This window comes from Coregonus lavaretus (assembly GCF_964263955.1).
Source record: "Coregonus lavaretus genome assembly, chromosome: 39".
In the NCBI taxonomy this organism is placed as follows: Eukaryota; Metazoa; Chordata; class Actinopteri; order Salmoniformes; family Salmonidae; genus Coregonus; species Coregonus lavaretus.
Window position 1 is genome coordinate 414479 of NC_140026.1, and position 17901 is coordinate 432379.

At 45.5% G+C, this 17901-nt stretch overlaps 2 protein-coding genes across 2 annotated transcripts in view; both read right to left on the reverse strand.

Annotated features, from left to right (window-relative positions):
• LOC311112629 (uncharacterized protein) overlaps positions 1-3918 on the reverse strand; it is a gene marked incomplete at both ends in the record, with an annotated part of 121252 nt that extends 117334 nt beyond the window's left edge. The window contains 3 exons of the mRNA XM_084155776.1: positions 612-876; positions 2915-2970; positions 3357-3918. Coding sequence (XP_084011902.1) covers positions 612-876; positions 2915-2970; positions 3357-3918 — 883 coding nt within the window. The remainder of the gene's footprint in view (positions 1-611; positions 877-2914; positions 2971-3356) is intronic.
• LOC311112746 (uncharacterized protein) overlaps positions 1-17901 on the reverse strand; it is a 224199-nt gene that overhangs the window by 50465 nt on the left and 155833 nt on the right. The gene's annotated exons all lie outside the window — the stretch shown is intronic.

Genomic DNA, 17901 nt, shown 5'->3' on the forward strand with positions numbered 1-17901 from the left:
CACACACACACACACACACACACACACACACACACACACACAGACACACACACACACACACACACACACACACAGACACACACACAGACACACACACACATTAACCTCTCTCCCTCTCCTCCACCAGGGACCTGTTGCGTATAGGTGTGACTCTAGCAGGACACCAGAAGAAGATTCTCTCTTCCATCCAGACCCTTAGAGTTCACAAAACTCCTCCCACACTCAGATACTGACCAATCGCCTATCACAGCCCCCTGGAATCCCCTCCCACCCTCCCATACTGGCCAATCACACCAAAGCCCTTCAACAAGCCACCAGCCAACCACGAACCAGTAGTGATGATGTCGCTATGCCAACGGTGTCCCAAGCCAATCACTGTACTCGGTTCCACTGTGATGACACAATGGATGTGTGTACTCTTCAACCAATCACTTATCAGGAAGACAGAGAGAGAGACGGACATGAATCCTGTAGTTTTATAATACCGCCTTGTTGAAGTTCATGGGAATACTGAACAGTTTAATAATACCGCCGGAATCCTCTGAGAATACCGTTGGAATACTGTGGAAGAGTTTTCCTCTGGAACACTGTTTGGGATGAAGGATTCCCACCCATCAGGTTTTCCGAGATATTCCCTCTGACGGAGGTGTGGTGTTGCACCTGGTAGACGGAGGTGTGGTCTTGCACCTGGTAGACGGAGGTGTGGTGTTGCACCTGGTAGACGGAGGTGTGGTCTTGCACCTGGTAGACGGAGGTGTGGTGTTGCACCTGGTAGACGGAGGTGTGGTGTTGCACCTGGTAGACGGAGGTGTGGTGCTGCACCTGGTAGACGGAGGTGTGGTGTTGCACCTGGTAGACGGAGGTGTGGTGTTGCACCTGGTAGACGGAGGTGTGGTGTTGCACCTGGTAGAAACTGCCTTGGTCCTGAAACACTGTGTGTCCCAAATGGTCTATTCCATACGCAGTGCGCTACCTTTGGCCACTACCTAAACAAACCCGAATCCCTCCCAGATAGAGACAACAGCTGGATGGATCTGTTCTACAGTAGGACTATTAGACCTGACTGATTTAAAAACACTGACGCTGATTTAAAATATTCTAGAGAGACTGACTCTGATTTCAAACCTGACTTTTCTAGAGAGACTGACTGATTCAAAACCTGACTTCTAGAGAGACTGAATCTGATTTCAAACCTGACTTCTAGAGAGACTGAATCTGATTTCAAACCTGACTTCTTCTAGAGAGACTGACTTTGATTCAAAACCTGACTTCTAGAGAGACTGAATCTGATTTCAAACCTGACTTCTAGAGAGACTGAATCTGATTTCAAACCTGACTTTTCTAGAGAGACTGACTGATTCAAAACCTGACTTCTAGAGAGACTGAATCTGATTTCAAACCTGACTTCTAGAGAGACTGAATCTGATTTCAAACCTGACTTCTAGAGAGACTGAATCTGATTTTAAACCTGACTTCTAGAGAGACTGACTCTAATTTAAAACCTGACTTCTTCTAGAGAGACTGACTTTGATTTAAAACCTGACTTCTAGAGAGACTGACTGATTCAAAACCTGACTTCTAGAGAGGCTGACTCCGAAGTCACAGAGGTGTGGATGGGCCCTAGAGTTGACCTCTGCACTCTGAACTCTGACCCCAGCCCAGGGCTCCATGACCTGTGGAACTATGGGAGTTTAGTCCTGAGGCCTCTCCCGTTGCATTATGGGAGAGGTAGTATCCCAGGCTCTGTATTAAAGTTGTTTATTGTTTATTATTATGATGGAATCAGGATGTTTTGTAATAACTATCATTATTCTGTTGCCTTTTCTAAGAAGCAGTTCCTAAATATGACTGATATATAAATATATATATATTATTGTTATAGCAAAGATTGATTGGGAGAGGGGCCGTCTGTCTGTCGCTGTGACCATTCACAATAAAGATGACCTAAGCTGTCTCGCCCACTCTGTGTACTGCGTATCCTGTGTGTGTGTGTGTGTGTGTGTGTGTCTGTGTGTGTGTGTGTGTGTGTGTGTGTGTGCGTGCGTGCGTGCGTGCGTGCGTGTGTGAGTGAGCGTGTGCGTGTGTGTGTGTGTGCGTGCGTGCGTGCGTGTGTGCGTGCGTGTGTGTGTGTGTGTGTGTGAGTGAGCGTGTGTGTGTGTGTGTGTGTGTGTGTGCGTGTGTGTGTGTGTGTGCGTGTGAGTGTGCGTGTGTATCTGGGAAAGTGTGTGAGCTAATCAGGGTCCTGCAGGTCTTTCATGTGGGTATTTATCTCTGTCCTGGCAGCTCCCCCTCAGCCCAGTCCCAGCCCTTCTCTGTCCTGGCACCCCAATGGGAGGGCAGCTCCCCCTCAGCCCAGTCCCAGCCCTTCTCTGTCCTGGCAGCTCCCCCTCAGCCCAGTCCCAGCCCTTCTCTGTCCTGGCAGCTCCCCCTCAGCCCAGTCCCAGCCCTTCTCTGTCCTGGCACCCCAATGGGAGGGCAGCTCCCCCTCAGCCCAGTCCCAGCTCTTCTCTGTCCTGGCAGCTCCCCCTCAGCCCAGTCCCAGCCCTTCTCTGTCCTGGCACCCCAATGGTGGAACCAGTTCTTCTCTGTCCTGGCACCCCAATGGTGGAACCAGCTTCCCCCTGAAGCTAGGACAGCAGAGGTCCCTGCCCATCTTCTGGAACCATCTGAAACCCCACGTCTTCAAACAGTATCTTAAATATATTACGGAAACAACACTTGCCCTTGACCCCCTCCCTCCCTTAGCTATGCCTCTGCTGACAGGTACTTTATTGAGGAAAATGTACTTGACTATAATATGTGGTTGTCCCACCTAGCTATCTTAAGATGAATGCACTAACTGGAAGTCGCTCTGGATAAGAGCGTCTGCTAAATGACTAAAATGTCAAATGCAATGCCCCTCACACACACACACCACGCTGCTGTTTTCCAAGTGTCTCTGCATCTCTCCCAGCATGCACTGCAGCAGCTCTGACAGGGAGAAGGACATGAGGATCGTGATCATTAAGCACCAAGCAGAAGACAACAGACTTCAACAAGGAGGGGCTACATGGACACTTCCCTTAACAAAATGCTCATTGTCGTTTTCTGAATGAATACAACCCGGAGGAAGTAGTGTGAACAGCTCTCATCCTGCGTTGTAGTGTTGGGGCTGTTACCGGAGACTAGCTCCTGTATCTCTGATGATGTGATATAATACTGTGTTGTAGTGTTGGGGGTGTTACCGGAGACTAGTTCCTGTATCTCTGATGATGTGATATAACACTGTGTTGTAGTGTTGGGGCTGTTACCGGAGACTAGTTCCTGTATCTCTGATGATGTGATATAATACTGTGTTGTAGTGTTGGGGGTGTTACCGGAGACTAGTTCCTGTATCTCTGCATCACTCAGTAGTCCCACACACAGCAGCAGAGCCCTGACAGAGGGGGTTGACCCAGGCCTGGCACAGCGACCACAGCACCTGGACACATACATCGCCTGCTCCAGAGGGGGTTGACCCAGGCCTGGCACAGCGACCACAGCACCTGGACCCATACATCCTCTGCTCCAGAGGGGGTTGACCCAGGCCTGGCACAGCGACCACAGCACCTGGACCCATACATCCTCTGCTCCAGAGGGGGTTGACCCAGGCCTGGCACAGCGACCACAGCACCTGGACACATACATCCTCTGCTCCAGAGGGGGTTGACCCAGGCCTGGCACAGCGACCACAGCACCTGGACCCATACATCCTCTGCTCCAGAGGGGGTTGACCCAGGCCTGGCACAGCGACCACAGCACCTGGACCCATACATCCTCTGCTCCAGAGGGGGTTGACCCAGGCCTGGCACAGCGACCACAGCACCTGGACACATACATCCTCTGCTCCAGAGGGGGTTGACCCAGGCCTGGCACAGCGACCACAGCACCTGGACACATACATCCCTGAGAACGGGTTTGGTCATGTGTACGTCTACAATGAATCAATGAAGTAATGTGCAAGACTGCTTTGTAAATAAATCAAAGAAAGTACAGCTCTTTTCTTACAGACAGAGAGATCCATCCCACGTTTGTATAGAATACAATGATGAGTCCAATGGTTTCAAACCAGAGGCTGCTGCGTGCATATAAATAATGTCACCATAGTCTATTACAGGGAGAAGCCTGGTTAATAATGTCACCATAGTCTATTACAGGGAGAAGCCTGGTTAATAATGTCACCATAGTCTATTACAGGGAGAAGCCTGGTTAATAATGTCACCATCGTCTATTACAGGGAGAAGCCTGGTTAATAATGTCACCATAGTCTATTACAGGGAGAAGAGTTGTTAATAATGTCACCATAGTCTATTACAGGGAGAAGCCTGGTTAATAATGTCACCATAGTATATTACAGGGAGAAGAGTTGTTAATAATGTCACCATAGTCTATTACAGGGAGAAGCCTGGTTAATAATGTCACCATAGTCTATTACAGGGAGAAGCCTGGTTAATAATGTCACCATAGTCTATTACAGGGAGAAGAGTTGTTAATAATGTCACCATAGTCTATTACAGGGAGAAGCCTGGTTAATAATGTCACCATAGTCTATTACAGGGAGAAGAGTTGTTAATAATGTCACCATCGTCTATTACAGGGAGAAGCCTGGTTAATAATGTCACCATAGTCTATTACAGGGAGAAGCCTGGTTAATAATATCACCATAGTCTATTACAGGGAGAAGCCTGGTTAATAATGTCACCATAGTCTATTACAGGGAGAAGCCTGGTTAATAATGTCACCATAGTCTATTACAGGGAGAAGAGTTGTTAATAATGTCACCATAGTCTATTACAGGGAGAAGCCTGGTTAATAATGTCACCATAGTCTATTACAGGGAGAAGCCTGGTTAATAATGTCACCATAGTCTATTACAGGGAGAAGCCTGGTTAATAATGTCACCATAGTCTATTACAGGGAGAAGCCTGGTTAATAATATCACCATAGTCTATTACAGGGAGAAGCCTGGTTAATAATGTCACCATAGTCTATTACAGGGAGAAGCCTGGTTAATAATGTCACCATAGTCTATTACAGGGAGAAGCCTGGTTAATAATATCACCATAGTCTATTACAGGGAGAAGCCTGGTTAATAATGTCACCATAGTCTATTACAGGGAGAAGCCTGGTTAATAATGTCACCATAGTCTATTACAGGGAGAAGAGTTGTTAATAATGTCACCATAGTCTATTACAGGGAGAAGCCTGGTTAATAATGTCACCATAGTCTATTACAGGGAGAAGCCTGGTTAATAATGTCACCATAGTCTATTACAGGGAGAAGCCTGGTTAATAATGTCACCATAGTCTATTACAGGGAGAAGCCTGGTTAATAATATCACCATAGTCTATTACAGGGAGAAGCCTGGTTAATAATGTCACCATAGTCTATTACAGGGAGAAGCCTGGTTAATAATGTCACCATAGTCTATTACAGGGAGAAGAGTTGTTAATAATGTCACCATAGTCTATTACAGGGAGAAGCCTGGTTAATAATGTCACCATAGTCTATTACAGGGAGAAGCCTGGTTAATAATGTCACCATAGTCTATTACAGGGAGAAGCCTGGTTAATAATGTCACCATAGTCTATTACAGGGAGAAGAGTTGTTAATAATGTCACCATAGTCTATTACAGGGAGAAGCCTGGTTAATAATGTCACCATAGTCTATTACAGGGAGAAGCCTGGTTAATAATGTCACCATAGTCTATTACAGGGAGAAGCCTGGTTAATAATATCACCAAAGTCTATTACAGGGAGAAGCCTGGTTAATAATATCACCATAGTCTATTACAGGGAGAAGAGTTGTTAATAATGTCACCATAGTCTATTACAGGGTGAAGCCTGGTTAATAATGTCACCATAGTCTATTACAGGGAGAAGCCTGGTTAATAATGTCACCATAGTCTATTACAGGGAGAAGCCTGGTTAATAATGTCACCATAGTCTATTACAGGGAGAAGAGTTGTTAATAATGTCACCATAGTCTATTACAGGGAGAAGCCTGGTTAATAATGTCACCATAGTCTATTACAGGGAGAAGCCTGGTTAATAATATCACCATAGTCTATTACAGGGAGAAGCCTGGTTAATAATGTCACCATAGTCTATTACAGGGAGAAGCCTGGTTAATAATGTCACCATAGTCTATTACAGGGAGAAGCCTGGTTAATAATGTCACCATAGTCTATTACAGGGAGAAGCCTGGTTAATAATGTCACCATAGTCTATTACAGGGAGAAGAGTTGTTAATAATGTCACCATAGTCTATTACAGGGAGAAGCCTGGTTAATAATATCACCATAGTCTATTACAGGGAGAAGCCTGGTTAATAATGTCCCCATAGTCTATTATAGGGAGAAGCCTGGTTAATAATGTCACCATAGTCTATTACAGGGAGAAGCCTGGTTAATAATGTCACCATAGTCTATTACAGGGAGAAGCCTGGTTAATAATGTCACCATAGTCTATTACAGGGAGAAGCCTGGTTAATAATGTCACCATCGTCTATTACAGGGAGAAGAGTTGTTAATAATGTCACCATAGTCTATTACAGGGAGAAGCCTGGTTAATAATGTCACCATAGTCTATTACAGGGAGAAGCCTGGTTAATAATGTCACCATAGTCTATTACAGGGAGAAGCCTGGTTAATAATGTCACCATAGTCTATTACAGGGAGAAGCCTGGTTAATAATATCACCATAGTCTATTACAGGGAGAAGCCTGGTTAATAATGTCACCATAGTCTATTACAGGGAGAAGCCTTGTTTCAACAGACTTCCTTCTATTTTCACAACTGAGGCAGGATTTTTTTCTATGTAAAAAACTCATAGATCTCAGCTTCTTTGTCAAGTTCTCAATGTGTGTTTCAAAAGACAACTTGTCATCGATCCAGATACCCAAGTACTTACAATGAGAAACTTGCTCCATTTGGGCTCCATTTGGCAAATATGGAAGTCCTCAGGGTTCAACATTACGAGATAACAGCATAAACTTGGTTTTATTTGCATGTAACACTCATTTAAGATCAGTAAGTGATTTTTGGATTGAGTCAAAATCATGCTGTAGGTCACGAATGGCCTGCTGCACTGAAGAGGCACAGGAATATATTACTGTGTCATCTGCGTAGCGATGAATGTTACAGGTGTTAACAGTATTTCCAATGCCATTTATATACAACATGAACAACAATGGCCCCAAAATCGAACCCTGGGGTACCCCTTTAAGTACTTCTAGAAATTAGGATTTAACCCCGTCTATCATAATAGCTTGGGTTCTGTCACTAAGATAATTGTGAAACCACAAACAGGCATCAGTGCCAAGGCCGAACACAGGCAACTTACTCAATAAGATAGAAAGCTTTTGACAAATCTATAAATAGGGCAGCACAATTCATCTTAGCATCCAAAGCATTGACGATATAATTTACAACTGTGCCCAGGTCTAATCCCTGATTGATGTACGTTCAGAATACAGTTGTCACGTACGTTAAGAGAAGGGTCGGACCAAGGTGCAGCGTGAAAGGCGTACATGTTTATTTAACTAATAAACACACGACACAGTAACCAAAATAACAACCTTAACCGTGACGGTCCAAAGGGCTAACACACAAGCCTAAACAGGAACACAACAAGATCCCACAACACAGGCAGGAAAACTGGCTGCCTAAGTATGATCCCCAATCAGAAACAACGAGCGACAGCTGCCTCTGATTGGGAACCGCACCCGGCCAAACATAGAAATACAACACCTAGAATATTCACCCCCTGACCAAACTAGCTAGAGTTCTATGGGCCAGGGCGTGACAACAGTTCACAGATAAAAATGAACCAAGTTGCACATTCACCAAGGATTCAAGAATCTTAGCTAGACAAGAAAGCCTTCATATGGGACAATAGTTGTCAAGATCACAACAATCACCTCCCTTATGTAGTGGCAGCGCACAAGCTGATTTCCACACTTTAGGAATATTTCCTGATAACAAATTAAAGATGTGGGCTATTGAACCAACAATGAGGGACGCTGCACACTTCAGCAGACCTGGATCCAAATGGTCGGCCCCCTGCAGATTTCTCAATGTCTAATGCCAGCAACACATCAAGGACTTCATTTTTCGGTGAATTGCCGAAAGGAAAAAAACCCTGTACTGGTCATGGTTTTCAGTCTGGATGCATGGGTGCTAGCTCGGTAGCACGCTAAAGCTAACTAGCTAGCTACCCCAGAAGTTGCTAATAACATCTGCATCAAATATATTTGTGAGGGACTTTCTCACACTGCAAACCGAAGTCAACGTAGTAGTTGGGAGACAGCCTACCTCCAGTTTCCAAAACTGACATCAATGTTGACACAATGCTTGATCCTACAGCTAATTGTATGCAGTAATCATGTGCCTATGAACCAGAGTTATACTGTTAGCACTGAGGTGGTGTGCTCTAGTAGGAAGTCCACTGTGTGCAGCTCACCCTGCACTATCAGATCCAATATAAATAACATGAGCAAGTCTACCTCTGATAAGCTTCCCAGTAAAGTGTTAAAAACAATCAAGAATCCCAGAAAAGTGCTAGAAATAGCCCAAATTAACATATGTAGCCTAAGAAACAAGGTTCATGAAGTCAATAATCTCTGAAACTCACTTACATAATACCTTTGACGATACAGTGGTAGCAATACATGGTTATAACATCTACAGAAAAGACAGACATGCCATAGGTGGTGTTGCTGTTTATATTCAGAACCACATTCCTGTAAAGCTTAGAGACGATCTCATGTTAAATACTGTTGAAGTAATATGGCTACAGGTTCATCTGCCTCACCTAAAGCCCATTCTGGTGGGAAGCTGCTATAGACCACCAAGTGCTAACAGTCAGTATCTGGATAACATGTGTGAAATGCTTGATAATGTATGTGATCTCAATAGAGAGGTATACTTTCTGGATCATTTAAATATTGACTGGCTTCCATCAAGCTGCCCACTCAAGAAAAAGCTTCAAACTGTAACCAGTGCCTGCAACCTGGTTCAGGTTATCAGTCAACCTACCAGGGTAGTTACAAACAGTACAGGAATGAAATCGGGCCAAGAGAGAACTGTAATCCATTGTTCAGTCACTACAAACTTCTAACATCAAAAAATAAAGTAAAATCCTGAACTTTAACCTTAAAGGTAATTGGGTTGCATGTGGAGATACATGGCTCTCCTCTGTGTCTCTGAAATCAGAACCACTAAACTGACCCGTCATCAAACCTGGACTTTTCAGTTAGGGATTGAAATGTAAAAGGTTCCAGCGTTAGCGGAGACGCTGTATATGTCGGCTTAATTGGAAATTACCTTTAAATTTCAAACGTGCTACAGCGCAGAACTTCAGTGATACGGATTGAATCAAGTCCTAAGGTCTGGGCCGAGCGGGGTGCGTATTTGGGTGTTGGGGCAGAGGGCTGCAGGGAGCAAAAACACATCATTTGCGGTCTGTGTACAGATGCTGAGCGAGAGAGAACTGTAGAATTAAGAAACAGCTATTTGACCTTTAAGGGCCCTATTCAGACTTGAGAGAAGTAGACAACATGGAACGGCGTCCATTTTGTAAATACTTAAGTCCATGTTAAGTCTGAATAGGGAGCTACCATGGAGTTTGAAGACAACACACACATGAGGAATGGAGAGAAGGTGTGTGGAGAGAGAGAGAAACAGAGAGAGAGGGGGAGGGTGTATGAGTATAAAGAGGGAATTCGAAACCAAGGGGAGAGAGAGAGAAACAGAGAGAGAGGGGGAAGGGAGAAAAGAGGTAAGGAGAGGAAATGATTATTAACTTGTTGAAATACTTCTACTTCACATTATTATAGAGGGAGGGAGGGAGGGAAGGGGAGAGGAGGAGAGGGAGAGGAGGGAGAGGAGTACAAGAAAACTGAGAAAGAGGGGAGATGTGGGAAGGAGGAGGATAAGGAGACAGACAGAGGTAGAGAGGTGGAGTTTGGGAGGGAGAGAGAGGTAGAGAGGGAGAGGAGGGTGAGAGGGGGAAGGAGAGGTAGCGGGTGGAGAGAGGAAGAGAGGGAGAGGGAGAGGTAGAGGGGTGGAGAGAGGAAGAGAGGGGGAGGGGGAGAGAGAGAGGAATGCTGTGACGTACTCTGACATGTTCAGACATAAAGCAGGTATGCTATGCCTCCCATCATACACAGGACACACACACACAGTCGTACAGCTAACCTTGTGGGGACACACAATTCAGTCCCAATCAAAATCAGATTTTCCCTAACCCTAACCAGAAAACCTAACCTTAACCCTAAACCTAGCTCTTAACCCTAACTCTAAAATTAACCCTAACTCCTAACCTTTACCCTAAACCTAAACCTAGCTCCTAACCCTGAACCTAATTCTAACCTTAACACACGACTGTGTGTGTGTGTCCTGTGTATGATGGGAGGCATAGCATACCTGCTTTATGTCTGAACATGTCAGAGTACGTCACAGCATTCCTCTCTCTCTCCCCCTCTCCCTCTCTTCCTCTCTCCACCCGCTACCTCTCCTTCCCCCTCTCACCCTCCTCTCCCTCTCTACCTCTCTCTCCCTCCCAAACTCCACCTCTCTACCTCTGTCTGTCTCCTTATCCTCCTCCTTCCCACATCTCCCCTCTTTCTCAGTTTTCTTGTACTCCTCTCCCTCCTCTCCCTCTCCTCCTCTCCCCTTCCCTCCCTCCCTCCCTCTATAATAATGTGAAGTAGAAGTATTTCAACAAGTTAATAATCATTTCCTCTCCTTACCTCTTTTCTCCCTTCCCCCTCTCTCTCTGTTTCTCTCTCTCTCCCCTTGGTTTCGAATTCCCTCTTTATACTCATACACCCTCCCCCTCTCTCTCTGTTTCTCTCTCTCTCCACACACCTTCTCTCCATTCCTCATGTGTGTGTTGTCTTCAAACTCCATGGTAGCTCCCTATTCAGACTTAACATGGACTTAAGTATTTACAAAATGGACGCCGTTCCATGTTGTCTACTTCTCTCAAGTCTGAATAGGGCCCTTAAAGGTCAAATAGCTGTTTCTTAATTCTACAGTTCTCTCTCTCTCAGCATCTGTACACAGACCGCAAATGATGTGTTTTTGCTCCCTGCAGCCCTCTGCCCCAACACCCAAATACGCACCCCGCTCGGCCCAGACCTTAGGACTTGATTCAATCCGTATCACTGAAGTTCTGCGCTGTAGCACGTTTGAAATTTAAAGGTAATTTCCAATTGAGCCGCTAACGCTGGAACCTTTTAAATTTCAATCCCTAACTGAAAAGTCCAGGTTTGATGACGGGTCAGTTTAGTGGTTCTGATTTCAGAGACACAGAGGAGAGCCATGTATCTCCACATGCAACCCAATTACCTTTAAGGTTAAAGTTCAGGATTTTACTTTATTTTTTGATGTTAGAAGTTTGTAGTGACTGAACAATGGATTACAGTTCTCTCTTGGCCCGTAGATTACATTCAGGGTGAGAAACCATCTAACATCAAGTTGTAAAATCCTGAACTACTCCTGTAAATAGCATCTATTGTAGTAAGCATAATACTATGTCTCTTCAGTTTAGTGACTCCTGTAAATACCACATAGCAGTGTCTCTTTGTGGGGCCAGTACCACCATGTGTGTGTGTCTAGTTGGTACTGGATTACGCTTTGGAGAAAGATGGAAGCGGAATGCCAGAGTTCCAGTGCAAAAGAGGTGGTGGATTTCTTAACAAAAAAGGTTACCAAAAATAATAATTAATAATAATTATAATTAATTAGAACAAAGAAGAGTAAACTTATACCAAAGTATCAAGATAAGCAGGAAGTACCAGTGACTCGTTCAATACTGAAGTGGTCAGATGACGCAGATGCTGAGCTACAGGACTGCTTTGCTAGCACAGACTGGAATATGTTCTGGGATTCATCCAATGGCATTGAGGAGTAAACCACATCAGTCATCGGCTTCATTAATAAGTGCATTGGCGACGTCGTCCCCACAGTGACCGTACGTACATACCCCAACCAGAAGCCATGGGGAAACCGAGCCGCGAGCTGCCTAAATGCCTTTTATGCTCGTTTCGAGGCAAGCAACACTGAAGCATGCATGAGAGCACCAGCTGTTCCGGACGACTGTGTGATCACGCTCTCCGTAGCCGATGTGAGAAAGACCTTTAAACTGGTCAACATTCACAGACGTTTTACCAGGGCGTGTACTCAGAGCATGCGCGGACCAACTTGCAAGTGTTTTCTCTGACATTTTCAACCTCTCCCTGACCGAGTCTGTAATACCCACGTTTCAAGCAGACCACCATAGTCCCTGTGTCCAAGAACGTGAAGGTAACCTGCCTAAATGACTACCGCCCCGTAGCATTCACATCGGTAGCCATGAAGTGCTTTGAAAGGCTGGTCATGGCTCACATCAACACCATCATCCTGGAAACCCTAGACCCACTCCAATTCGCATACCGCCCCAACAGATTCACAGATGATGCAATCTCAATCGCACTCCACACTGCCCTTTCCCACCTGGACAAAAGGAACACCTACGTGAGAATGTTGTTCATTGACTACAGCTCAACGTTCAACACCATAGTGCTCACAAAGCTCATCACTAAGCTAAGGATCCTGGGACTAAACACCTCCCTCTGCAACTGGATCCTGGACTTCCTGACGGGCCGCCCCCAGGTGGTAAGGGTAGGCAACAACACATCTGCCACGCTGATCCTCAACACTGGGGCCCCTCAGGGGTGCGTGCTTAGTCCCCTCCTGTACTCCCTGTTCACCCATGACTGCTTGGCCAAGCACGACTCCAACACCATCATTAAGTTTGCTGACGACACAACAGTGGTAGGCCTGATCACCGACAACGATGAGACAGCCTATAGGGAGGAGGTCAGAGACCTGACAATGTGGTGCCAGGACAACAACCTCTCCCTCAATGTGAGCAAGACAAATGAGATGATCGTGGACTACAGGAAAAGGAGGGCCGAACAAGCCCCCATTCTCATCGACGGGGCTGTAGTAGAGCGGGTCGAGAGCTTCAAGCTATCATGGTTCGAACACACCAAGACAGTCGTGAAGAGGGCACGACAACACCTTTTCACCCTCAGGAGACTGAAAAGATCTGGCATAGGTCCCCAGCTCCTCAAAAAGTTCCACAGCTGCACCATCGAGAGCATCCTGACCGGTTGCATCACTGCCTGGTATGGCAACTGCTCGGCATCCGACCGTAAGGCGCTACAGAGGGTAGTGCGTACGGCCCAGTACATCACTGGGGCCAAGCTTCCTGCCATCCAGGACCTCGATACCAGGCGGTGTCAGAGGAAGGTCCTAAAAATTGTCAAAGTCTCCAGTCACCCAAGTCACAGACTCTCTCTGCTACCGCACGGCAAGCGGTCTCTCTCTCATCTCATCTCTCGCCCCCCCCCCTCTCTCTCTCTCTCTCTCTCTCTCTCGCTCTCTCTCTCTCCCCCTCTCCCTACACACGGACAGACAAAGACTCTTCCTAGAGCTGGCCGCCCGGCCAAACGGAGCAATCTGGGGAGAAGTGCCTTGGTCAGGGCGGTGACCAAGAACCTGATGGTCACTCTGACAGAGCTCCAGAGCTCCTCTGTGGAGATGGGAGAACCTTCCAGAAGGACATCCATCTCTGCAGCACTCCACCAATCAGACCTTTATGGTAGAGTGGCCAGATGGAAGCCACTCCTCAGTAAAAGGCACATGACAGCCCGCTTGGAGTTTACCAAAAGGCACCTGAAGGACTCCGACCATGAGAAACAAGATTCTCTGTTCTGATGAACCAAGATTGAACTCTTTGGCCTGAATGCCAAGCGTCACGTCTGGAGAAAACCTGGCACCATCCCTATGGTGAAGCATGGTGGTGGCAGCATCATGCTGTGGGGATGTTTTTCAGCGGCAGGGACTGGGAGACTAGTCAGGATCGAGGGGAAGATGAAAGGAGCAAAGTACAGAGAGATCCTTGATGAAAAGCTGCTCCATAGAGCTCAGGACCTCAGACTGGGGCGAAGGTTCACCTTCCAACAGGACAACGACCCTAAGCACACATCCAAGACAATGCAGGAGTGGATTCGGGACAAGTTTCTGAATGTCCTTGAGTGGCCCAGCCAGAGCCCGGACTTGAACCCGATCTAACATCTCTGGAGAGACCTGAAAATAGCTGTGCAGCAACGCTCCCCATCCAACCTGACAGAGCTTGAGAGGATCTGCAGAGAAGAATGGGAGAAACTCCCCAAATACAGGTGTGCCAAGCTTGTAGCGTCATATTCAAGAAGATTTGAGTCTGTAATTGCTGCCAAAGGTGCTTCAACAAAGTACTGAGTAAAGGGTCTGAATACTTATGTAAATGTGATATTTCAGTTTTAAAACCAGTGTTTTGCTTTGTCATTATGGGGTATTGTGTGTAGATTTGTCAGGAAAAAATTACAATTTAATCCATTTTAGAATAAGGCTGTAACGTAACAAAATATGGAAAAGTAAAGGGGTCTGAATACACTGTATGTTTTCCTGGATATCCTTCAGCTGTTCCTTTCTCCATAGCTCTTTACCACAGGATGATGACCTGTCTCCATAGCTCTTTACCACAGGATGATGACCTGTCTCCATAGCTCTTTACCACAGGATGATGACCTGTCTCCATAGCTCTTTACCACAGGATGATGACCTGTCTCCATAGCTCTTTACCACAGGATGATGACCTGTCTCCATAGCTCTTTACCACAGGATGATGACCTGTCTCCATAGCTCTTTACCACAGGATGATGACCTGTCTCCATAGCTCTTTACCACAGGATGATGACCTGTCTCCATAGCTCTTTACCACAGGATGATGACCTGTCTCCATAGCTCTTTACCACAGGCTGATGACCTGTCTCCATAGCTCTTTACCACAGGATGATGACCTGTCTCCATAGCTCTTTACCACAGGATGATGACCTGTCTCCATAGCTCTTTACCACAGGATGATGACCTGTCTCCATAGCTCTTTACCACAGGCTGATGACCTGTCTCCATAGCTCTTTACCACAGGCTGATGACCTGTCTCCATAGCTCTTTACCACAGGATGATGACCTGTCTCCATAGCTCTTTACCACAGGATGATGACCTGTCTCCATAGCTCTTTACCACAGGATGATGACCTGTCTCCATAGCTCTTTACCACAGGATGATGACCTGTCTCCATAGCTCTTTACCACAGGATGATGACCTGTCTCCATAGCTCTTTACCACAGGATGATGACCTGTCTCCTTAGCTCTTTACCACAGGCTGATGACCTGTCTCCATAGCTCTTTACCACAGGATGATGACCTGTCTCCATAGCTCTTTACCACAGGATGATGACCTGTCTCCATAGCTCTTTACCACAGGATGATGACCTGTCTCCATAGCTCTATTTCACAGGCTGATGACCTGTCTCCATAGCTCTTTACCACAGGCTGATGACCTGTCTCCATAGCTCTTTACCACAGGCTGATGACCTGTCTCCATAGCTCTTTACCACAGGATGATGACCTGTCTCCATAGCTCTTTACCACAGGCTGATGACCTGTCTCCATAGCTCTTTACCACAGGATGATGACCTGTCTCCATAGCTCTTTACCACAGGCTGATGACCTGTCTCCATAGCTCTTTACCACAGGATGATGACCTGTCTCCATAGCTCTTTACCACAGGATGATGACCTGTCTCCATAGCTCTTTACCACAGGATGATGACCTGTCTCCATAGCTCTTTACCACAGGATGATGACCTGTCTCCATAGCTCTTTACCACAGGATGATGACCTGTCTCCATAGCTCTTTACCACAGGATGATGACCTGTCTCCATAGCTCTTTACCACAGGATGATGACCTGTCTCCATAGCTCTTTACCACAGGCTGATGACCTGTCTCCATAGCTCTATACCACAGGATGATGACCTGTCTCCATAGCTCTTTACCACAGGATGATGACCTGTCTCCATAGCTCTTTACCACAGGATGATGACCTGTCTCCATAGCTCTTTACCACAGGATGATGACCTGTCTCCATAGCTCTTTACCACAGGATGATGACCTGTCTCCATAGCTCTTTACCACAGGATGATGACCTGTCTCCATAGCTCTTTACCACAGGATGATGACCTTTCTCCATAGCTCTTTACCACAGGATGATGACCTGTCTCCATAGCTCTTTACCACAGGCTGATGACCTGTCTCCATAGCTCTTTACCACAGGATGATGACCTGTCTCCATAGCTCTTTACCACAGGATGATGACCTGTCTCCATAGCTCTTTACCACAGGATGATGACCTGTCTCCATAGCTCTATTTCACAGGATGATGACCTGTCTCCATAGCTCTTTACCACAGGATGATGACCTGTCTCCATAGCTCTTTACCACAGGATGATGACCTGTCTCCATAGCTCTTTACCACAGGATGATGACCTGTCTCCATAGCTCTTTACCACAGGATGATGACCTGTCTCCATAGCTCTTTACCACAGGATGATGACCTGTCTCCATAGCTCTTTACCACAGGATGATGACCTGTCTCCATAGCTCTATTTCACAGGCTGATGACCTGTCTCCATAGCTCTTTACCACAGGATGATGACCTGTCTCCATAGCTCTTTACCACAGGATGATGACCTGTCTCCATAGCTCTTTACCACAGGATGATGACCTGTCTCCATAGGTCTATTTCACAGGCTGATGACCTGTCTCCATAGCTCTTTACCACAGGATGATGACCTGTCTCCATAGCTCTTTACCACAGGATGATGACCTGTCTCCATAGCTGATAGAAACCCAGAAGGAATATCATCCCCAATGATTCTACTAATACTTCTAACTGTACTGATGAGGAAGAGGACAGACTTCTCCATTGTCCCTGAACTGCTTGACGTGTCCAGTCTAAATGACAGAGTCACTTTGTTCCCAATAGAAGGATACAGGTAGAATGAGATGAATAAGGAGGGTGATTTTATAGGTAGAATGAGATGAATAAGGAGGGTGATTTTATAGGTAGAATGAGATGAATAAGGAGGGTGATTTTATAGGTAGAAGGGGATGAATAAGGAGGGTGATTTTATAGGTAGGAGATAAATAAGGAGGGTGATTTTATAGGTAGAATGAGATGAATAAGGAGGGTGATTTTATAGGTAGAAGGGGATGAATAAGGAGGGTGATTTTATAGGTAGGAGATAAATAAGGAGGGTGATTTTATAGGTAGGAGATAAATAAGGAGGGTGATTTTATAGGTAGAATGAGATTAATAATGAGGGTGATTTTATAGGTAGGAGATAAATAAGGAGGGTGATTTTATAGGTAGGAGATAAATAAGGAGGGTGATTTTATAGGTAGGAGATAAATAAGGAGGGTGATTTTATAGGTAGAAGGGGATGAATAAGGAGGGTGATTTTATAGGTAGGAGATAAATAAGGAGGGTGATTTTATAGGTAGAATGAGATGAATAAGGAGGGTGATTTTATAGGTAGGAGATAAATAAGGAGGGTGATTTTATAGGTAGGAGATAAATAAGGAGGGTGATTTTATAGGTAGAAGGGGATGAATAAGGAGGGTGATTTTATAGGTAGGAGATTAATAAGGAGGGTGATTTTATAGGTAGGAGATAAATAAGGAGGGTGATTTTATAGGTAGAATGAGATTAATAATGAGGGTGATTTTATAGGTAGGAGATAAATAAGGAGGGTGATTTTATAGGTAGGAGATAAATAAGGAGGGTGATTTTATAGGTAGGAGATAAATAAGGAGGGTGATTTTATATGTAGAAGGGGATGAATAAGGAGGGTGATTTTATAGGTAGGAGATAAATAAGGAGGGTGATTTTATAGGTAGAATGAGATGAATAAGGAGGGTGATTTTATAGGTAGGAGATAAATAA